General features: G+C 58.0%; 6 protein-coding genes across 6 annotated transcripts; 3 read left to right on the forward strand and 3 right to left on the reverse strand.

The window, feature by feature from the left end:
* Positions 1–1,020: 1,020 nt before the first annotated feature.
* BDY17DRAFT_171563 (uncharacterized protein) lies at positions 1,021–3,388 on the forward strand. The gene is made up of 2 exons (XM_033729815.1): positions 1,021–3,132; positions 3,203–3,388. Exons 1-2 carry the CDS (start codon positions 1,249–1,251, stop codon positions 3,248–3,250), a joined length of 1,932 nt encoding a protein of 643 aa, XP_033588368.1. The 5' UTR covers positions 1,021–1,248; the 3' UTR covers positions 3,251–3,388.
* Positions 3,197–5,638, reverse strand: BDY17DRAFT_171569 (uncharacterized protein). Its single transcript, XM_033729816.1, has 2 exons — positions 5,568–5,638; positions 3,197–5,516 (listed from the first exon to the last, which is right to left on the reverse strand). The coding sequence occupies exons 1-2, from the start codon at positions 5,608–5,610 to the stop codon at positions 3,526–3,528; spliced, it is 2,034 nt and encodes a 677-aa protein (XP_033588369.1). The 5' UTR covers positions 5,611–5,638; the 3' UTR covers positions 3,197–3,525.
* Positions 5,639–5,753: 115 nt separating this feature from the next.
* On the forward strand, positions 5,754–7,738 carry BDY17DRAFT_299693 (DNA-directed RNA polymerase I subunit RPA34.5-domain-containing protein). The gene is made up of 2 exons (XM_033733945.1): positions 5,754–7,612; positions 7,666–7,738. Exon 1 carries the CDS (start codon positions 5,818–5,820, stop codon positions 7,336–7,338), a length of 1,521 nt encoding a protein of 506 aa, XP_033588370.1. The 5' UTR covers positions 5,754–5,817; the 3' UTR covers positions 7,339–7,612; positions 7,666–7,738.
* Positions 7,449–9,264, reverse strand: BDY17DRAFT_311449 (cytochrome P450; the record flags this gene model as incomplete). The annotated part of the gene is made up of 4 exons (XM_033735533.1): positions 7,449–7,612; positions 7,666–7,731; positions 7,784–8,078; positions 8,134–9,264. 4 exons carry the CDS (start codon positions 9,262–9,264, stop codon positions 7,449–7,451), a joined length of 1,656 nt encoding a protein of 551 aa, XP_033588371.1.
* Positions 9,265–9,834: 570 nt separating this feature from the next.
* On the reverse strand, positions 9,835–11,989 carry BDY17DRAFT_325317 (regulator of chromosome condensation 1/beta-lactamase-inhibitor protein II; the record flags this gene model as incomplete). The annotated part of the gene is made up of 2 exons (XM_033737340.1): positions 9,835–11,671; positions 11,985–11,989. The coding sequence occupies 2 exons, from the start codon at positions 11,987–11,989 to the stop codon at positions 9,835–9,837; spliced, it is 1,842 nt and encodes a 613-aa protein (XP_033588372.1).
* BDY17DRAFT_267926 (uncharacterized protein) lies at positions 11,978–13,974 on the forward strand. Its single transcript, XM_033731916.1, has 2 exons — positions 11,978–12,166; positions 12,226–13,974. Exons 1-2 carry the CDS (start codon positions 12,049–12,051, stop codon positions 13,737–13,739), a joined length of 1,632 nt encoding a protein of 543 aa, XP_033588373.1. The 5' UTR covers positions 11,978–12,048; the 3' UTR covers positions 13,740–13,974.
* Positions 13,975–14,018: the final 44 nt, after the last annotated feature.

A 14,018-nucleotide genomic window follows, 5' to 3' on the forward strand; every position in this document is an offset into this window, starting at 1 on the left:
AGAGAGCTGCGCGAGCGCCTAAAACACTCACGACCGTCGACAGGGAGCAAAAACAAAGTCAGCGGAGAATTGCAATCGCAGTTGAACGAGGCGGATCTCGAAGTGCAGACGCTCATGAAGCAAGTGCAGGAACGGGGAAGCAAGCTCCAGGCTTCGTTGAAGCGTGAGCAGGAGCTGCGCAAGAAGGTGCAGAGCCTGAAGGCGGTGGTGGAGGGCGACGGGACGCGCACGCTGGAGCTGAAGCAGTATGTGGCGCAGGAGAAGACGCACGAGGCGGACGTGAGGGGCCTGGTGCGCACGATTCAGTTCCTGACGGCCAAGATTGCGCGGGAGGAGATGTTCCGCGCGGACCTGATCTACGTGAAGCAGTTCTTCATGGTGCAGGTGGATCAATATCGGAAGTGGTACGTTCACTTGTACTTTGGTGGTGTGTGGACGTTTTGTGCTGACGAAGGGTGCATTGTAGCAACCAAGCCGACCTGCGCCTGCTCCGTAGCATGGGCATCTGTGTGGAGGTTCCGCCGCAGCAGAATAAGACGACGATCCGCGTGGTGGGCAAGGCCATCATAGCACTGGTGCGCATGCAGAAGGGTGCGGCGGCTTGGGAGGTCAACCGGAAGCTGCATGAGAATTGTGTCAAGAGGCTCGAGGAGTTCCGGAGGAATCGCAGGGCCGCGGGGAAGTAGGGGGATGTTTGTTGACGCATTCGTTCTTGGAGACATATCGTTGGCATTGCTTAGGGATGCATGGATGAAGCGTTGGAGTTGGTGGCGTGCTCAGGCATTGGGGTATCGGGACGGACAGCATTGAGAGCAGATCCTAGTCATGACTCGTTACGGTCGGAATCGAATCAGTCCTTTCCTCACGCGCTGTATTGTCGAGTTCCTCGTTGTGTAGTACGGAATGCAGTGATGCAGTGAGTGGACGTCGGCGAATGTGGCCTCAGGCTCTCCATCGGAGAATTTCCGCCGGCGCTTGCAACTGACTCGGCGCTTGTTCAACCCCACGCACGCACACGACCTCTCGTGCTCTGCCTCGCCCACTGGAAAACAACATCCTTTCCCCTCCTCCCCTTTCCCCTCCTTCCCCCCTCGCTCGCCGAATACCTTTGAGGACAGCAGGCTCTGCAGGTCACTTCGTGCAGCTCATCTTTCCCTCTCTCGCTCCGCCCACCACTCTTCCTTCCCACTCACCCCACCTCTCCCCAACGAGTCCATCCATTGAGTATAAGTCACAATCCCTTCTACCATGTCGGCCAGCAACATCATCGGCGACCGCAACAGCACTCCCGCCGCCACCAGCTCCACCCTTCGTCCTCCCTCCTCCCGACCCATCGCCGGTCATGGCCACCAGCTTCGTGCGTCAGCTGACATGGGCGCCTTTTCCGCATCGTCCCTCGCCAACCGCGGCATTCGACCCGCATCCGAAGTCTACATGAGCCAGTTCCACAAGAGTGCCAACATGAGTAATCCCGACGACGCGGCGGAGCAGGTGGCGCAGCAGTGGATCGCCGACATTGACCAATACGAGACCACATTGGAAGACATGGCCGCCGCAACCCTCGACCAAGACTTCAAGGACGAGCTCAGCGCCATTGAGCAGTGGTTTCGTGTGCTCAGTGAGCCCGAAAGGACTGCGGCGCTCTACGCACTTCTCCAGCAAACCACCCAGGTGCAGATTCGCTTCTTCATCCAGGTCTTGCAGCAGATGGCCAAGAGCCACCCCATGTCCGGCGTGCTCTCCCCCGCCGCCTTCACCGAGAAAGACCCCATGTCTTCACGAATGAATGATGCCATGAACAAGCTGAACGTCGATTCCTCACGTGCCTCGTTCGGTTTCGGGGCCAAGCCTCCCCCATCTCCTGGCGGCGCCAAGCGCAATTCCGCCCTCGACCCTAATACGATCAAATCCATGTTCCCCGACGCGGCGAATGCCATCCAAGACCAAAAGGCCGAGTTTGAGAAGACCACCGGCGTCGCGCCAAAGTCTAACAGAAACAGCGCGGCGCCCGGCGATCGCTCTTCGACCTTTGCCCCTTCCATCTCCACCCCCCAAGACGAGATTCTGCATCGCAAGACCGGGTCGGGAATTCCCTCGGGCCCATGGCGGACCACAGGCACGTCGAGGGATCTGGAGAATCATCCACCCATTGCCCGGCCCAAGTCTTCTTCCGGACAACCGCCGCAGCATCAGCAGATGGGCCAATTTGGTGTCAGCCCACCCCAGCCTTCCGCTGGGTTGCGAAGCGCCCGTCCCTTCCCACTCGCCGGAGACGGCAACATCCAGAACCAGACTGCGACATCTGCCGAACCAAATCACGGTCTACCAATGCTTTCGCCCTATATGCCGGGCGCGAGCTGGGCCTCCATGACCAACACTCCCATGGTCGCCAACTTTAATACACCACAGCAGGGCAATCAAGCGGAGCTCGTGGCCAACGCCACGGCCATGAAGCTCGCCGCCCTCTCCACCGTCAATAATCGCATTCAACTCGACGATGCACGAAAATTCCGTCGAGCTCGCTCCTCCGAAGGCCAACAAGCCATGCCGCCCCCCATGCCAACAAACCTCATCATGACCAACGACCTCGGCCAAATCCTCACCCCACAGCAAGCCGCCGCCTTACAGCAACAGCAAATCGCCGCCCTCACCGGCCAACGCTCGCGCCCCAGCTCGCCAGGCATCGCAATCACCGGCCCACCAAGCGGCAACCCCACGCTCAACATGTCCGCCCCGCAGAACAACGGCTTCCTCACCACCTACGACCACCTGCCCGGTCTAACCAACAACCTGCACAACCTCAACCTCGCCTCCTTCCCCACCGGCGGCCTCGCCACCGCCTCCTCCGCTTTCCACCACCACCATCACGAATCCGGCTACCTCTCCGACGCTGCGTCCGAAATCCAGCGCGGCCGCTCCCCGCGTGGCCGTAGAGGCAGCTCCAAGCCTCCTGAAGACCCCACGGACCCCGCGTTGCTCAGTGATGTCCCGTCTTGGCTGCGTACGCTGCGCCTGCACAAGTACACGGACAATTTGAAGGATTTGAGCTGGCGTGAGCTGGTTGCGATGGATGAGAGTGGGTTGGAGCAGAGGGGCGTTGCGGCGAAGGGGGCGAGGACGAAGTTGTTGAAGGTATGTCGTTTGCCCTCTTTCCTTTCGTGAGAGTGATGCTATATACCGGACGCTGACCATGGTGGGACAGGTTTTCGAGCAAGTTCGCGAGGCGCAGGCGGAGGGCCGAGTGGCGTGAGGATATCGGAGACTGGTGTTGGTTGTTTCGTGATGCGGGGGCTTGGTTTGACTTCCCCATTTCAACGTCAGAGTGCAAAGCATGCGGCAAAGAGTGAGCAAGCGAGTCAGCGTTCTGCCACAAATCATGGGTAATCTGCTGGATGAAGGCATTGGCGCGTGGTGAACAGGGCATAAGCGAGGGAACAAAAGTTGGACGATTCCCGACACGACAAACGTGCGACGTGATATTGTATACTCGCCAATAGCACTATACAAACATAATCCCCCTCTTCCTCACCGCCCTCCCATCGCCGCAGCCAAAGGCGGATGCCGCAACCTCCACACCTTGCCCTCAATCCCCACCCTCTCCCGCCTACTAACCCACGGCCTTTCCTCAGCCGCCACAGCAGCGCCCACCCCTCCTCCCGCCAATGTCGCACCCCTCGCAAACCCATCCTCCAAATAGGCCCACTCAGGCGCATCAAAGGCGCCGCGCACAAGGACCACTTTCTGGCTTTTGAGAGCCGTCATTTCCGCTTCGGGAAGTGGGGTCAGGAGGTGCAGTTGTTTGTGCGTGGTGTCGATTCCGCGCACCAGTGCAAGGCCGAGGGCGTGTGTTGTACCCGGGTTCAGGGAGCGGGGGATGCCTGTTTTCGCGGATGGGGGGACGTAAGGGAGAGACGATGAGTCGGGGGTGAGAGATATTGGGTCCTCCGCTTCTCCCTCTTCTTCTTCTTCTTCTTCTTCTTCTGCTGCCGAGGCTGTTGGGTGTGAGGAGTCCGAGAGGAGGAAGTTGGTGGGTTGCTCGAGGACTACGATGGCCACGAGTGCGCCGGCGAGGACTTCGGAGAGGAAGGCGGGGTCGGGGGTTTGGGCGTGGGAGAGCACGGCGTGGATTCCGCGCGATGGGCCGGCGTAGTCGATTACCCATGGTCGGACTTTGGAGATGGGTTTGGCGCTCCATTTTGGTTGGGCGAGGGGTGTTTGGTCGTTGTTGGTGGGGATGGGTGGGGGAAAGCGGCGGTGGAAGTAGGACATGCTCTGCATTGCTCGCATTTCTGCTGGGGTGCGAGACGAGGGCCTAGGTGGTCGGCGAGGCGTGTGGTGGATCGTTGGTTTGCCGCCTGATCTTAAGTGTATTTCCCTTACCAAGGCTTCGTCCACGGGGTCGAGGACGAAGAGATCGCTTAGAGGCAGATGCGAGGCGATCTCCACGAGTGCGCTTGCGCCTAGGCCGTTAACCCAGCCGCAGGTGTTGACGACGATGAAGTCCCGCTCGAATCTGACGCGTTTGAGAAGATCTCGCACGCATGAGTTGTAGTGCTCTGGGTCGTCTTTGAAGCTCGTCGCGGCGATGGCGTGGGATCTGATGAGTCTGTATTGTGCCGATCCTGACGAAGCGTGATGGGTGAAGGGCGGTCCGAGGATGGGGACCTTGACTTCGACGAGAGAGATTAGTCCTGCAGGACCGAATTCGGGCTGTCCTGGGTCGAGGTCGAGGTACATGCAGCTGAGTCCACGGATTGAGCTGAGCATCTTGTTGACAATGAAGCGGTTCAAGGTGGATTTGCCTGAGGATTTGGAGCCGATGGCCATCACTGACGGCCACTTCCTAGTGCTCGCTGCCTTATTCAAGATCGTACGGATTGAAGTCTCGTTGTCAAGCTCCAGCAAATTCAAAGACCGCCGGAGAAGGTCATCATCGGTCGTCCGGAGAAGGGTGAAAGACCGTTTCGTATTCGCGGTTGAGTTCCAAAGATTACAGAAGAAGGGTGATAGGCTTTCCAGCTGTCGAAGCCGGGAATGAAACGATGAGATTCGTATGGTTGTGTCGTCTCGCTCTGCGCGTAGTTGAGGCAGAGCATGAGTCGTCGGCGCGTAAACCCTCCGAGGGCCTTGGGCGAGGATTAAGAATGTTCCAGCAACGCTGATGCAGCCCGTGTCGTTCAGGACGCAGACGTCGTATTCGCCGACCAGTACGACAGCCACGCCTTTCTGCAGACTGAGTTCCAAACACTCATCATCGTCTCGTAGGACAGTGTTCGCATTCGGGACGAAAGTAGAAAGTCTGATAGCATCCGGCCTGGGAGGCAATTGCGCGCTGCGCAGCACGGCGCCAGAGGTGAGATCCGGTGAGATGTATCTGCTACGCTCGCCATTATACGGGAGACTCGCCACTTCTGTCGCGAGGTCGACCGAGTCTGTGATGGTTTGTGGCGCAGAGGTTGGTTCGGGTTGGACTTGTTGCCTCGCAATTTTCGCCGCCGCAAAGGCGCTCAGCTGGCCTTCATCACCTATTAGTACAGATTGAATAGACACAAAAGGGTGTAAAATACCCTGCTGGCCAAACGCCTCTTTCGCCTTTCTTTTCGGAGCCATGGAGTCGAGGTTGTTGTCAGACTGGATGTCCGTCAATTCCGCATTAGGAAGTTTGATGTTCGAAAAGTGAAGCCGCCGAAGCCCCACTTAAATTTTTCTGAACCCTGAGCTCTCACGCATTGCACTTCACGTCTGTTGCAAACATTCGACACGACCGCAATGTCTCCAGCGCGATAATGCGCCGTTGCCGGATATTGAACAAGCACAATGGCACAACCGAATGATTCGAGGATCGAGCGCCGGCTTCAGCGAGTCGTCCAGCATGGCCTGCAGAACGGGGAAACCATCACTGTCAAGACTGTTCGGGCGCAGGTCGAGAAAGAACTCGGGTTAGAGGCGGGCTTCTTCAAGGATCATGAGGCTTGGAAGAGCAAGAGCATGGAAATCATCCAGGCTGCTGTCGAGGATGCACCAGAACGCGCACACGCTGCAACCACAAAGACAAGCGAGCCTGTAAAGTCCAAGAACAAGAAGGGGGCGGCGCAAACGGTGGATGAGAGGGATAAGGACCATCCGAAACACAACGCCGCATCTACACCCGCGGCGAAGAAACAACAACAGGTTGCGCCATCGGCTGTTCGTGCAGATGCGTCGGTAAAGGGAAAGAGCCCTGCACAGGTCAATGGAGTTAAGCGAAAGGCTGCGAGTGCGGAAGCCTCCTCCACTGGCGACTCGGAGAGTGACGACGACAGCTCAAGCTCAGAGGAGGAGCCTCTGCAAAAGAAGCAGAAGAGCAGCTCTGGGTCTGAATCGTCGGAGAGCTCGAGTGAGGACCACAGCGATTCGAAGGATGAGGGCGAGAAAAGGAAGAGTGCAAGTACTGCGGCCCCTGTGCATGCCATTGTCGCTGTTCCCGCAACGCCATTCACCCCCCCTACAGGCTATACGCCCCTACAACCACCTCAACTGGCCAAAGACCCCGCCTTCTCAACTGCGGACTTGGAACGCAAGCAGATTTGGCACTTCACGGCCCCGACAAACGTTCCCCTCTCATCTCTCCAATCCTTCACTCTCGAAGCAATCCACTCCGGAACTTCCATTCTGTCCCACAACGGCGCCGACTACGCGCTGAGCGAAAACGAGCTCGGAGTCACAGACGCAGCCGCCCTCCTCCTCCCCACCGCCAGCGGCTACCAACGTGTTCAACTTCCCGTCTCCCGAAGCCTACGCATCCATCAGAAAATCACATTACCCAACTTCAGTAAACGCCAGGCCGATGCCAGTACACCTGGGAGTGCCGCAGCAGGCCAGATCGCTCAGCCGGCAGTTAGCAGTGTCCCCGCGCAGCCGAAAGGTCTCCGCATGCGGTTCAAACCCCCCGGCTTCGGCGCTGGAAGACCTGGGAGGATCGGATCGGGATCGGAAAGCACGGATGATGAAGACGACGTGGGCCCGCGGAAAGCTACGCTGCAGTTTCCTCGGGCTCTAGGAGGTCATGGAACGACTACGCAGCAAGGGGCTAACGATATTGTGCGCGCGGCTGGGGACGAGGAGGAGACGGGGAAGAAAGCAAAGAAGAAAAAGAAGCAGAAGCATGGTACGTCGCAGGGTAATGACCCGGACGTGACTGTTTCGTCTAAGACGACCAGTGCTTCAGCCACTGTCCATGACGCCAAGCCTGTGGCAGAAGCGGATAAAGAGCCGAGCAAAGAGGAGAAGGCGAAGCGAAAAGAAGAGAAGCGCTTGAAGAAGGAGCAGAAGCGCTTGGCGAGGCAGACGAGCGAGTAAGATACGATCTTCAACACTGCTGGCCTCTCCCCCTCCCTTTACGGCCAGATACTATTCAATGCCACTGGCCGAAACTGCCTCCCCACACGTCCTCTACAACATGTAGTATGCTATCCCTCCGCCACCTGAAGCTGTAGCCGCGCTCCGTCCGGAGGCAGCAGCACGCCTGCTCCCGTCACTCGTACTGGTGCTTCGCCTTCTGGCTTGCGGATCGCTTGGAAGCGTTGCATAATTCTTGCTGTCACGTGGAAGAGCTCGACGAGGCCGAAGAGTTCTGCGGAATGTCAACCAGAGTAGTAGCAAGGGGTCATTACGGCTTGAACTTACTGCCAGGGCATATACGTGGCCCGCCGCCGAAGGGGCTGAAAGAATGGCTGGGCTTGAGTCCTACCCCTGTTGTATGTGGTCAGCATGGCCTTGCGTGATAGAGGTCAGCATCACGTACACCTCTCCGGTCGAAACTCTTCCGTATCCGCACCCCATTCCTCCGGCCGGCGATGCATGAGGTATAAACAGCACATGACGACCGTTCCTTTGGGGAGCGCCAGCGGCTGCTGCCCATCTTCTCCACCGCCTGTTGGCAAGACGGTGTCTCGGATGGTTTGGCGGCCGATGTTGGGCAGCGTGGGGTACAGGCGCATGGTTTCGTTGATGCAGTTGCTCAGCAGCTGGCACTGTTGCAGGCGATCCCAGGTCATCTCGGCTCGGGGTTGTGACGCTGTTCCGAATGTGTCGAGTACCTGTACATCCTCAGTCCAAAGGTCACAGAAGAACGATCTGGATTACTGCACTCACCTCTCGCCTTACAGCCTCGTACACATCCGGCCTCTTCTCCAGCTCAAAAAACAACCACGAAAGCACCCCAGACGTCATATTATGCCCGGCAATGAACACGTCCAGCGTCACATCACACACCCGCCTCACGTCCGCCGTCTCCTGCACCAAATTGCCCACAAAGCACCCCGTCACAGCATCAGCATTGCCCGCCTTGGACTCCCGCACCGCCGCGCGAATAGTCCCCTCACACAGCCTCCGCAGCAAAGCGCACGCCCGACGAAACGGCACGCCATCGTACATCCACGACTTGCGGCCGAGCACCGAGCGCACGCTTACATACCTGGCCACCACGTCGAAGGCTTCTTTCCAACGCAGCCGCTCCCGCATCGCCGCGCCCTCCTTCGCCTGCAAATCCGCGCGCACGCCAAACATGTGCCGAATCGAGCGGTCAAGCGACATGAAAGCGAACGCATCAAACAGCGGGACCGGCGCCGTCCAACCTTCTCCATCTTCCGTCAGGGTGGAGAACAACGTGCGCGTATTCTCCTCAATCCCATCCGTGAAGCGCGCCCCGCGGAAACCGGCATTAATCGCCTTCCGATTCGCATGCCACACCGCGCCCTCCGTCATCACCACCCCTCGACTCCCGATGGGTCCGATGGCCGCCAGCCGCGCGGCGGGGACTCCATAGTCCTGGCTCTGCGCCGACAGCACGGCGTGCACGTTGCGCGGGTCGATGGTGTGCACGACTTTGGGCAGGCCGTAGGGGTTGTAGATTGCGTGGGTGGGGCCATGGGAGTGGAATTTCTGCGCGAGGTTGGTGGAGAGGAGGTTGCGTTTGAGGTTGCGGAGGAGGGCGAGTTTGTTGCGGGCGCTGGTTAGCAGGGTGTAGGGGATTGGGGCTGGGGTGGTGGGGGAGCTGTTGGTGCTGGCTGCGAAGGCTTGGAAGTGTGAGGCGAGGGCGAGGTTGTGGCGGTGGTGGGTGTAGGCTTGTAGGATCAAGGTGCATGCGAGGAGGGATAGCAGGATTAAGGGGATGGCTGTTCTGGACGGCAGCCAGTCTGCTTGTACGCTGTGTAGCCCGCTCCACGCTGAATATAGGAAGCCTCGCGCGATAGGAGGCAGAGGAGGCAGCGCGCTGTTCTCCATGATCCCAATGAAGCCCTTTCTTCTGTTTGTTTCTGTAAAGGAATGAAATAGATGAGAAGTACAAGACGAAAGAAACCCTCCACACCACATCGTCTACCTACGTCAAGTACATCTCGCGATGCCAGCACTACTCTCCATAGCCTAAGTTACCGGCCATTATTACCCTTCGCCTGCGGCCGTCGATCACAGTCTACCATGAAGCATCCGGCGCCGCAAATCGCGTGCGGTTCCACAACGGTGGTCAACGAAGGTGCAAGCGAAACCTGCCACCTGTGCCAATGACGAAAGCGTGCCCGGCACGCCGGGCGGTGCGCAATATATGTTTTGCGCAATCTATGTTTGGCGGAACTAAAGGGGCCTGCGATACGGAGAGTTCGAAGCCATTGGGAGCTGAGAGTGAGCCCTAAGTCGGTGAGGAGGGAAGTGCCGTTGAAGGGGCAAGCGATCATCATTGATCAGATAAACTCGATGGGTTGATGGAAAGACGTCACAGATTCCGGATGGAAAGCAGTAAATGTCGTGATCCTCATGCTTGCAGATTGACGCACGTGGTCGGCTTGATCTCAGACCTCACGTCCCTGAGTACACCGCCGTGACGCCGCGGCCACACTCCACCCTCTGCTCCACACTCTTCCACCGCCCGTCTCCCAACTTCGCCATCGCTCTCGGCGTGAGATGGAATCGATGCTCCTCTTTACTCCCACTGCTCTTCCGTGAGCGCTTCACCTCCGCCTCCGCGTCCAGAGGCTGCAGATACACGGGGCTGGGCACGTTGTTGCGCTTCCCTATGCCGAGCTGGTAGGACTCATTGCCGCCCCAAAACACAATATCGGCGCCCCAGTTGGTGTCGTCGGAGCTGGTGCGCTCGGTGGCGGAGAGGTAGGTAATGTTTCGCATCACGGCCGCGGCATGCGTGGAGCCCACGGACAGGTGCGCGAGGCGGATGGGCACCGTGCGGTTCGTGCGCTCGTCGTACTCAAACAGCCCGCTCAGGATGGGAATTTTCGTCGGGCTGTATTGCATGTGGGTCCAGCGACCGTTGCCGAGTTGGCCGTAGATGCCGGTGCCGAAGGCGAAGGTGTCGGCCGTCACGCGGCCGAGCATGCGCTTTGTGCGCGCATCGTTGCTGTCGTCATTGGGGGATGCCACTCGGGTTGCCTCGACGGTGATGTAGCTGTTGGAGCCGCCGGCGGCGACGGAGGTGATGAGCGGGACTTGGGAGGTGCCCATGTATAATCTTCCGGTGGGAAGGAGGGATGGTGCGTCGATGATGGTCGATTCCGAATTGAAATCAAATCCCAGTTGGCCGGATGCATTGTCGCCCCAGCTAAATACTCGGCCTGAAGTGTCGAGGACGAGCGTGTGGTAGTCTCCACATGCCACTTGGGCAATGGGAAAGCCGTTGAGCGTGCTGATTTCGTGGGGCTGGTCGAATGCTCCCTCGGGTCGTGTCACCCAGGTCAAGCCTGGCACGCCTAATTGTCCGCGATTCGGGAAGGCGTCGGATGCCGAAGCCATGGAGAAGACACGCCCTTTACTTGTGAGCAGGATGGCATGCTCCAAGCCGCTGTCGATGGCAGAGACTTTCTCTCTATACCCCAAACCCTTGGGCTCAATCGTTCGATAGGATATGTCGCTCCTCCAGGTCCAGAATGGAACCCAACTTGCTTCACTGGGCTTGTTCCCGGCCAACTGCTCTTCCGCGGACACGGAGATGCTGTACACCTTCCCGTTCCCGCCCAGGGCTAGGATGCGGTCGCGACTGATAGACAAGCGCACCAGGTCCTTGCCTTTGAGTGTCACCTCCGGCGCCCGGAGCTCAGGTTTGTACGCCGTTCCCCATTGCACCAGGTCGCCTTGCTCGTTGATAGCCGCGCCAAACTTGCGGTCGAGCTTCACATCTCGCAACAACATCCCATCAAACCAGCTGATTCGCCGAGGTGTCTTGACCACGGCATCTTCGGGTCGATCAGGCGCAACCACTCGACCTGTGTTGCTGCCCCACGCATACAGCCCGGGGTTCTCCCATGATCGCTTGACCTGGTGATGCTGACTGCTAATCAGATCTCGATTCTCCTCTTTGCTCAGCCCTGGTTGTTTTCTTGACGCCTCGAATACCAACGGGTTCTCTTCTTGTTCGGGAGACTCGGCGTGGGTAGTGCGGAGTAGCCGGCCATTGTTCTGAAGGTAGTAGTTGGACAGAGTGGCAAGGGAGCCAGCTGCGGTGAGGAAGAGGAGGGAGCGGAGGAGGTGTTGTTGTTTTCGGTACGCGCGCGATTGTTGTGCTGTCAGCGTGGCGCGGGCTGGTAGATTTTGGCGAGCGAGTAGGTTGGCTCTTGAGGAGATAGACCTGCTACATCGCTGGATGTGTTGGGGAGTTGATCGGAACAGCGCCATCGTGGGGAAGCTAGAGGTGAAGAAGAGGTGTCGAGTCTGCGAATGAGCAGGAATCTAGACGGCCATTCGAAGGACCGCACTGGAGTAAATGAAGGGAGAGAATGGAATATTTGGCAACTGGCCAATAACAAAACAAGTGTCGTGATTGTGAATGCGAGTGGAAGAGGTGCATCTCACGAGATCATCGCATCAGATGTATCTCGTCATTGAATCTGGTTAGCGCGATCGGAAGAGTGGGCCCGACTCGACTTTTGGCAGCGAGTCATTCGAGATTTGAGCCTTCCTCCGAGCCTTGCTCGCTCTGCGACTTCCATCCCACCAACAACATCCTCTCGTCAGAATGTCCTCTCCGACCCAGTGAATGCGTCGCGCCATGTACGACACATCATGAACGGCACCACCAAGCCCACGCCCACGGCGCTCCGCCGATGGAGCTGTCAAGATCGCCCATTGCCCTCGGTGCCCGAGATCAAACACATCCACGTCTACGATTTTGACAACACATGTAGGAGCTGCGATTGCCTCGCTTTCATACACTGGACTGAACTGATGCAACAGGAACAGTGTTCTCCTCTCCTCTCCCCTCGAAGCAGCTCTGGTCTAACAGCACCTACGGCCAATTGCAAGGGCAAGATTTCCTGTACAATGGTGGATGGTGGCATAACCCCGCCATCTTGTCTGCCGTCGGCGAGGGCATAGACGTTGAAGAGCCTCGGGCGTGGTCGGGCTGCTGGAACGAGACCATCGTCGATCTTGTGCGGCTGTCGATGCAGGATCAGTCAACGCTGACCATCCTGTTGACCGGCAGAGGAGAAGATGGATTCGCCGACTTGCTAGGGAGAATGGTGAAGAGCAAGGGTCTGGTGTTCGACATGGTCTGCTTGAAACCCAAAGTCAGTCCGAACGGAGAGACGTTTGGGAGTACGATGCTCTTCAAACAAGCCCTGCTGCGAGATATCGTCCTCACATACTCCCTCGCCGAGGAGATACGAGTGTACGAAGATCGCCCAAAGCACACCAAAGCCTTCCGCGACTTCTTCGCCGACCTCAACAGAATCTTCCTCACCCCAACTCACCACCCAGCTCCTCGACCGCCCATCCTTGCCGAAGTCATTCAGGTTACCGAACAAGAAACACGCATGGATCCCGTGGCCGAAGTGGCCGAAATTCAACGCATGGTTAATACCCACAACTCTCATCGCCTATCCAATCCTTCCCTCGGCCTCATCCCGTACAAAGTCAAGCGCACCGTCTTCTACACAGGCTACATTATCTCTCCCCCGGACATCGAAAAGCTCAAAACCCTCGTTCAACTACCTTCGCATGTCCGCGATCACGACATCAAATACCTCGCCAATAACGTCCTCATCACTCCACGTCCCGCGCCCGCAAGTATTTTGTCCAAGATTGGCGGCACGGGCAGCAAACAGCGCTTTCGCATTACAGGCATCGCCAATCTCGAACAACGCATCTGGGCTGCTCGCGTTGCTCCCGTCCCCGAAACCTCGCAAATTTACACCGAAAATCCCGTTCCATGCATCGTCCTCGCCACCCGCAGGCAGACGAAACCCATCGAGGCCAACCGGATACAAAACTGGCAGCCAGTGAGTCCCGAATGGGCGAGTTGGGAATTCGAGACAGTCGTTGGGGAGAAGGTGTTGCTGAGAATCGAAGAAGAGATCAAAGGCGAGGATGAGTGGGAGGCCAACTTTGCCAACCAGCAGAACTCCCTGGCTTCTACGGGCCGCAAGCATCCTCGAGAAGAGGAGTGGCCTAGTTTGCCTGCCAGCAACAAGATGCAGAATACGCGACCGCAGGGCAGAACCTGGCGCGAGAGGAATGCAGCTGGCGGCGGGAACCAGATTGGCTCTGCTGCACAGCGTGGCGGAGCTCGGAATACGGGCCAGCGGGGTGGAGGGCAGACCGGTGGGTTTAGAGGAAGGGGTGGGAGGGGTGGTGGAGGAGGAGGAGGAGGAGGAGGAGGAGGCGGTATGCAGCGCGGACGAGGCAGAGGCGGATACCGCAGCCTCGACGACAATGTCGGCCAGGGCTATGGAGGAGGAAGCATGCAGTATTAATATCGCTGCTGGCCTGTCTGATGTGCTTTCGTGATGGAGCATTATCGCGATGGCATGCTTGATATCTGTTGCACGTCGCGCAAGACGTGACAGCTTTAGCGAGGAGTTGGGGCGAGGTGTGACGAAATGATCATTGTAATGGACAATCAAGCACTCTCTGGTTTCACCACGGACTTTTATCTGTAAATGCATGCCGTGATCAATAGCTGCGAGTCGTTTTAAAAAAAAAAACCACACATGAAATGTTTGAACGTCTCTAATGCCTGAGGCATCCCCTTC

This window comes from Neohortaea acidophila (genome assembly GCF_010093505.1).
Source record: "Neohortaea acidophila strain CBS 113389 unplaced genomic scaffold BDY17scaffold_7, whole genome shotgun sequence".
Lineage (NCBI taxonomy): Eukaryota > Fungi > Ascomycota > Dothideomycetes > Mycosphaerellales > Teratosphaeriaceae > Neohortaea > Neohortaea acidophila.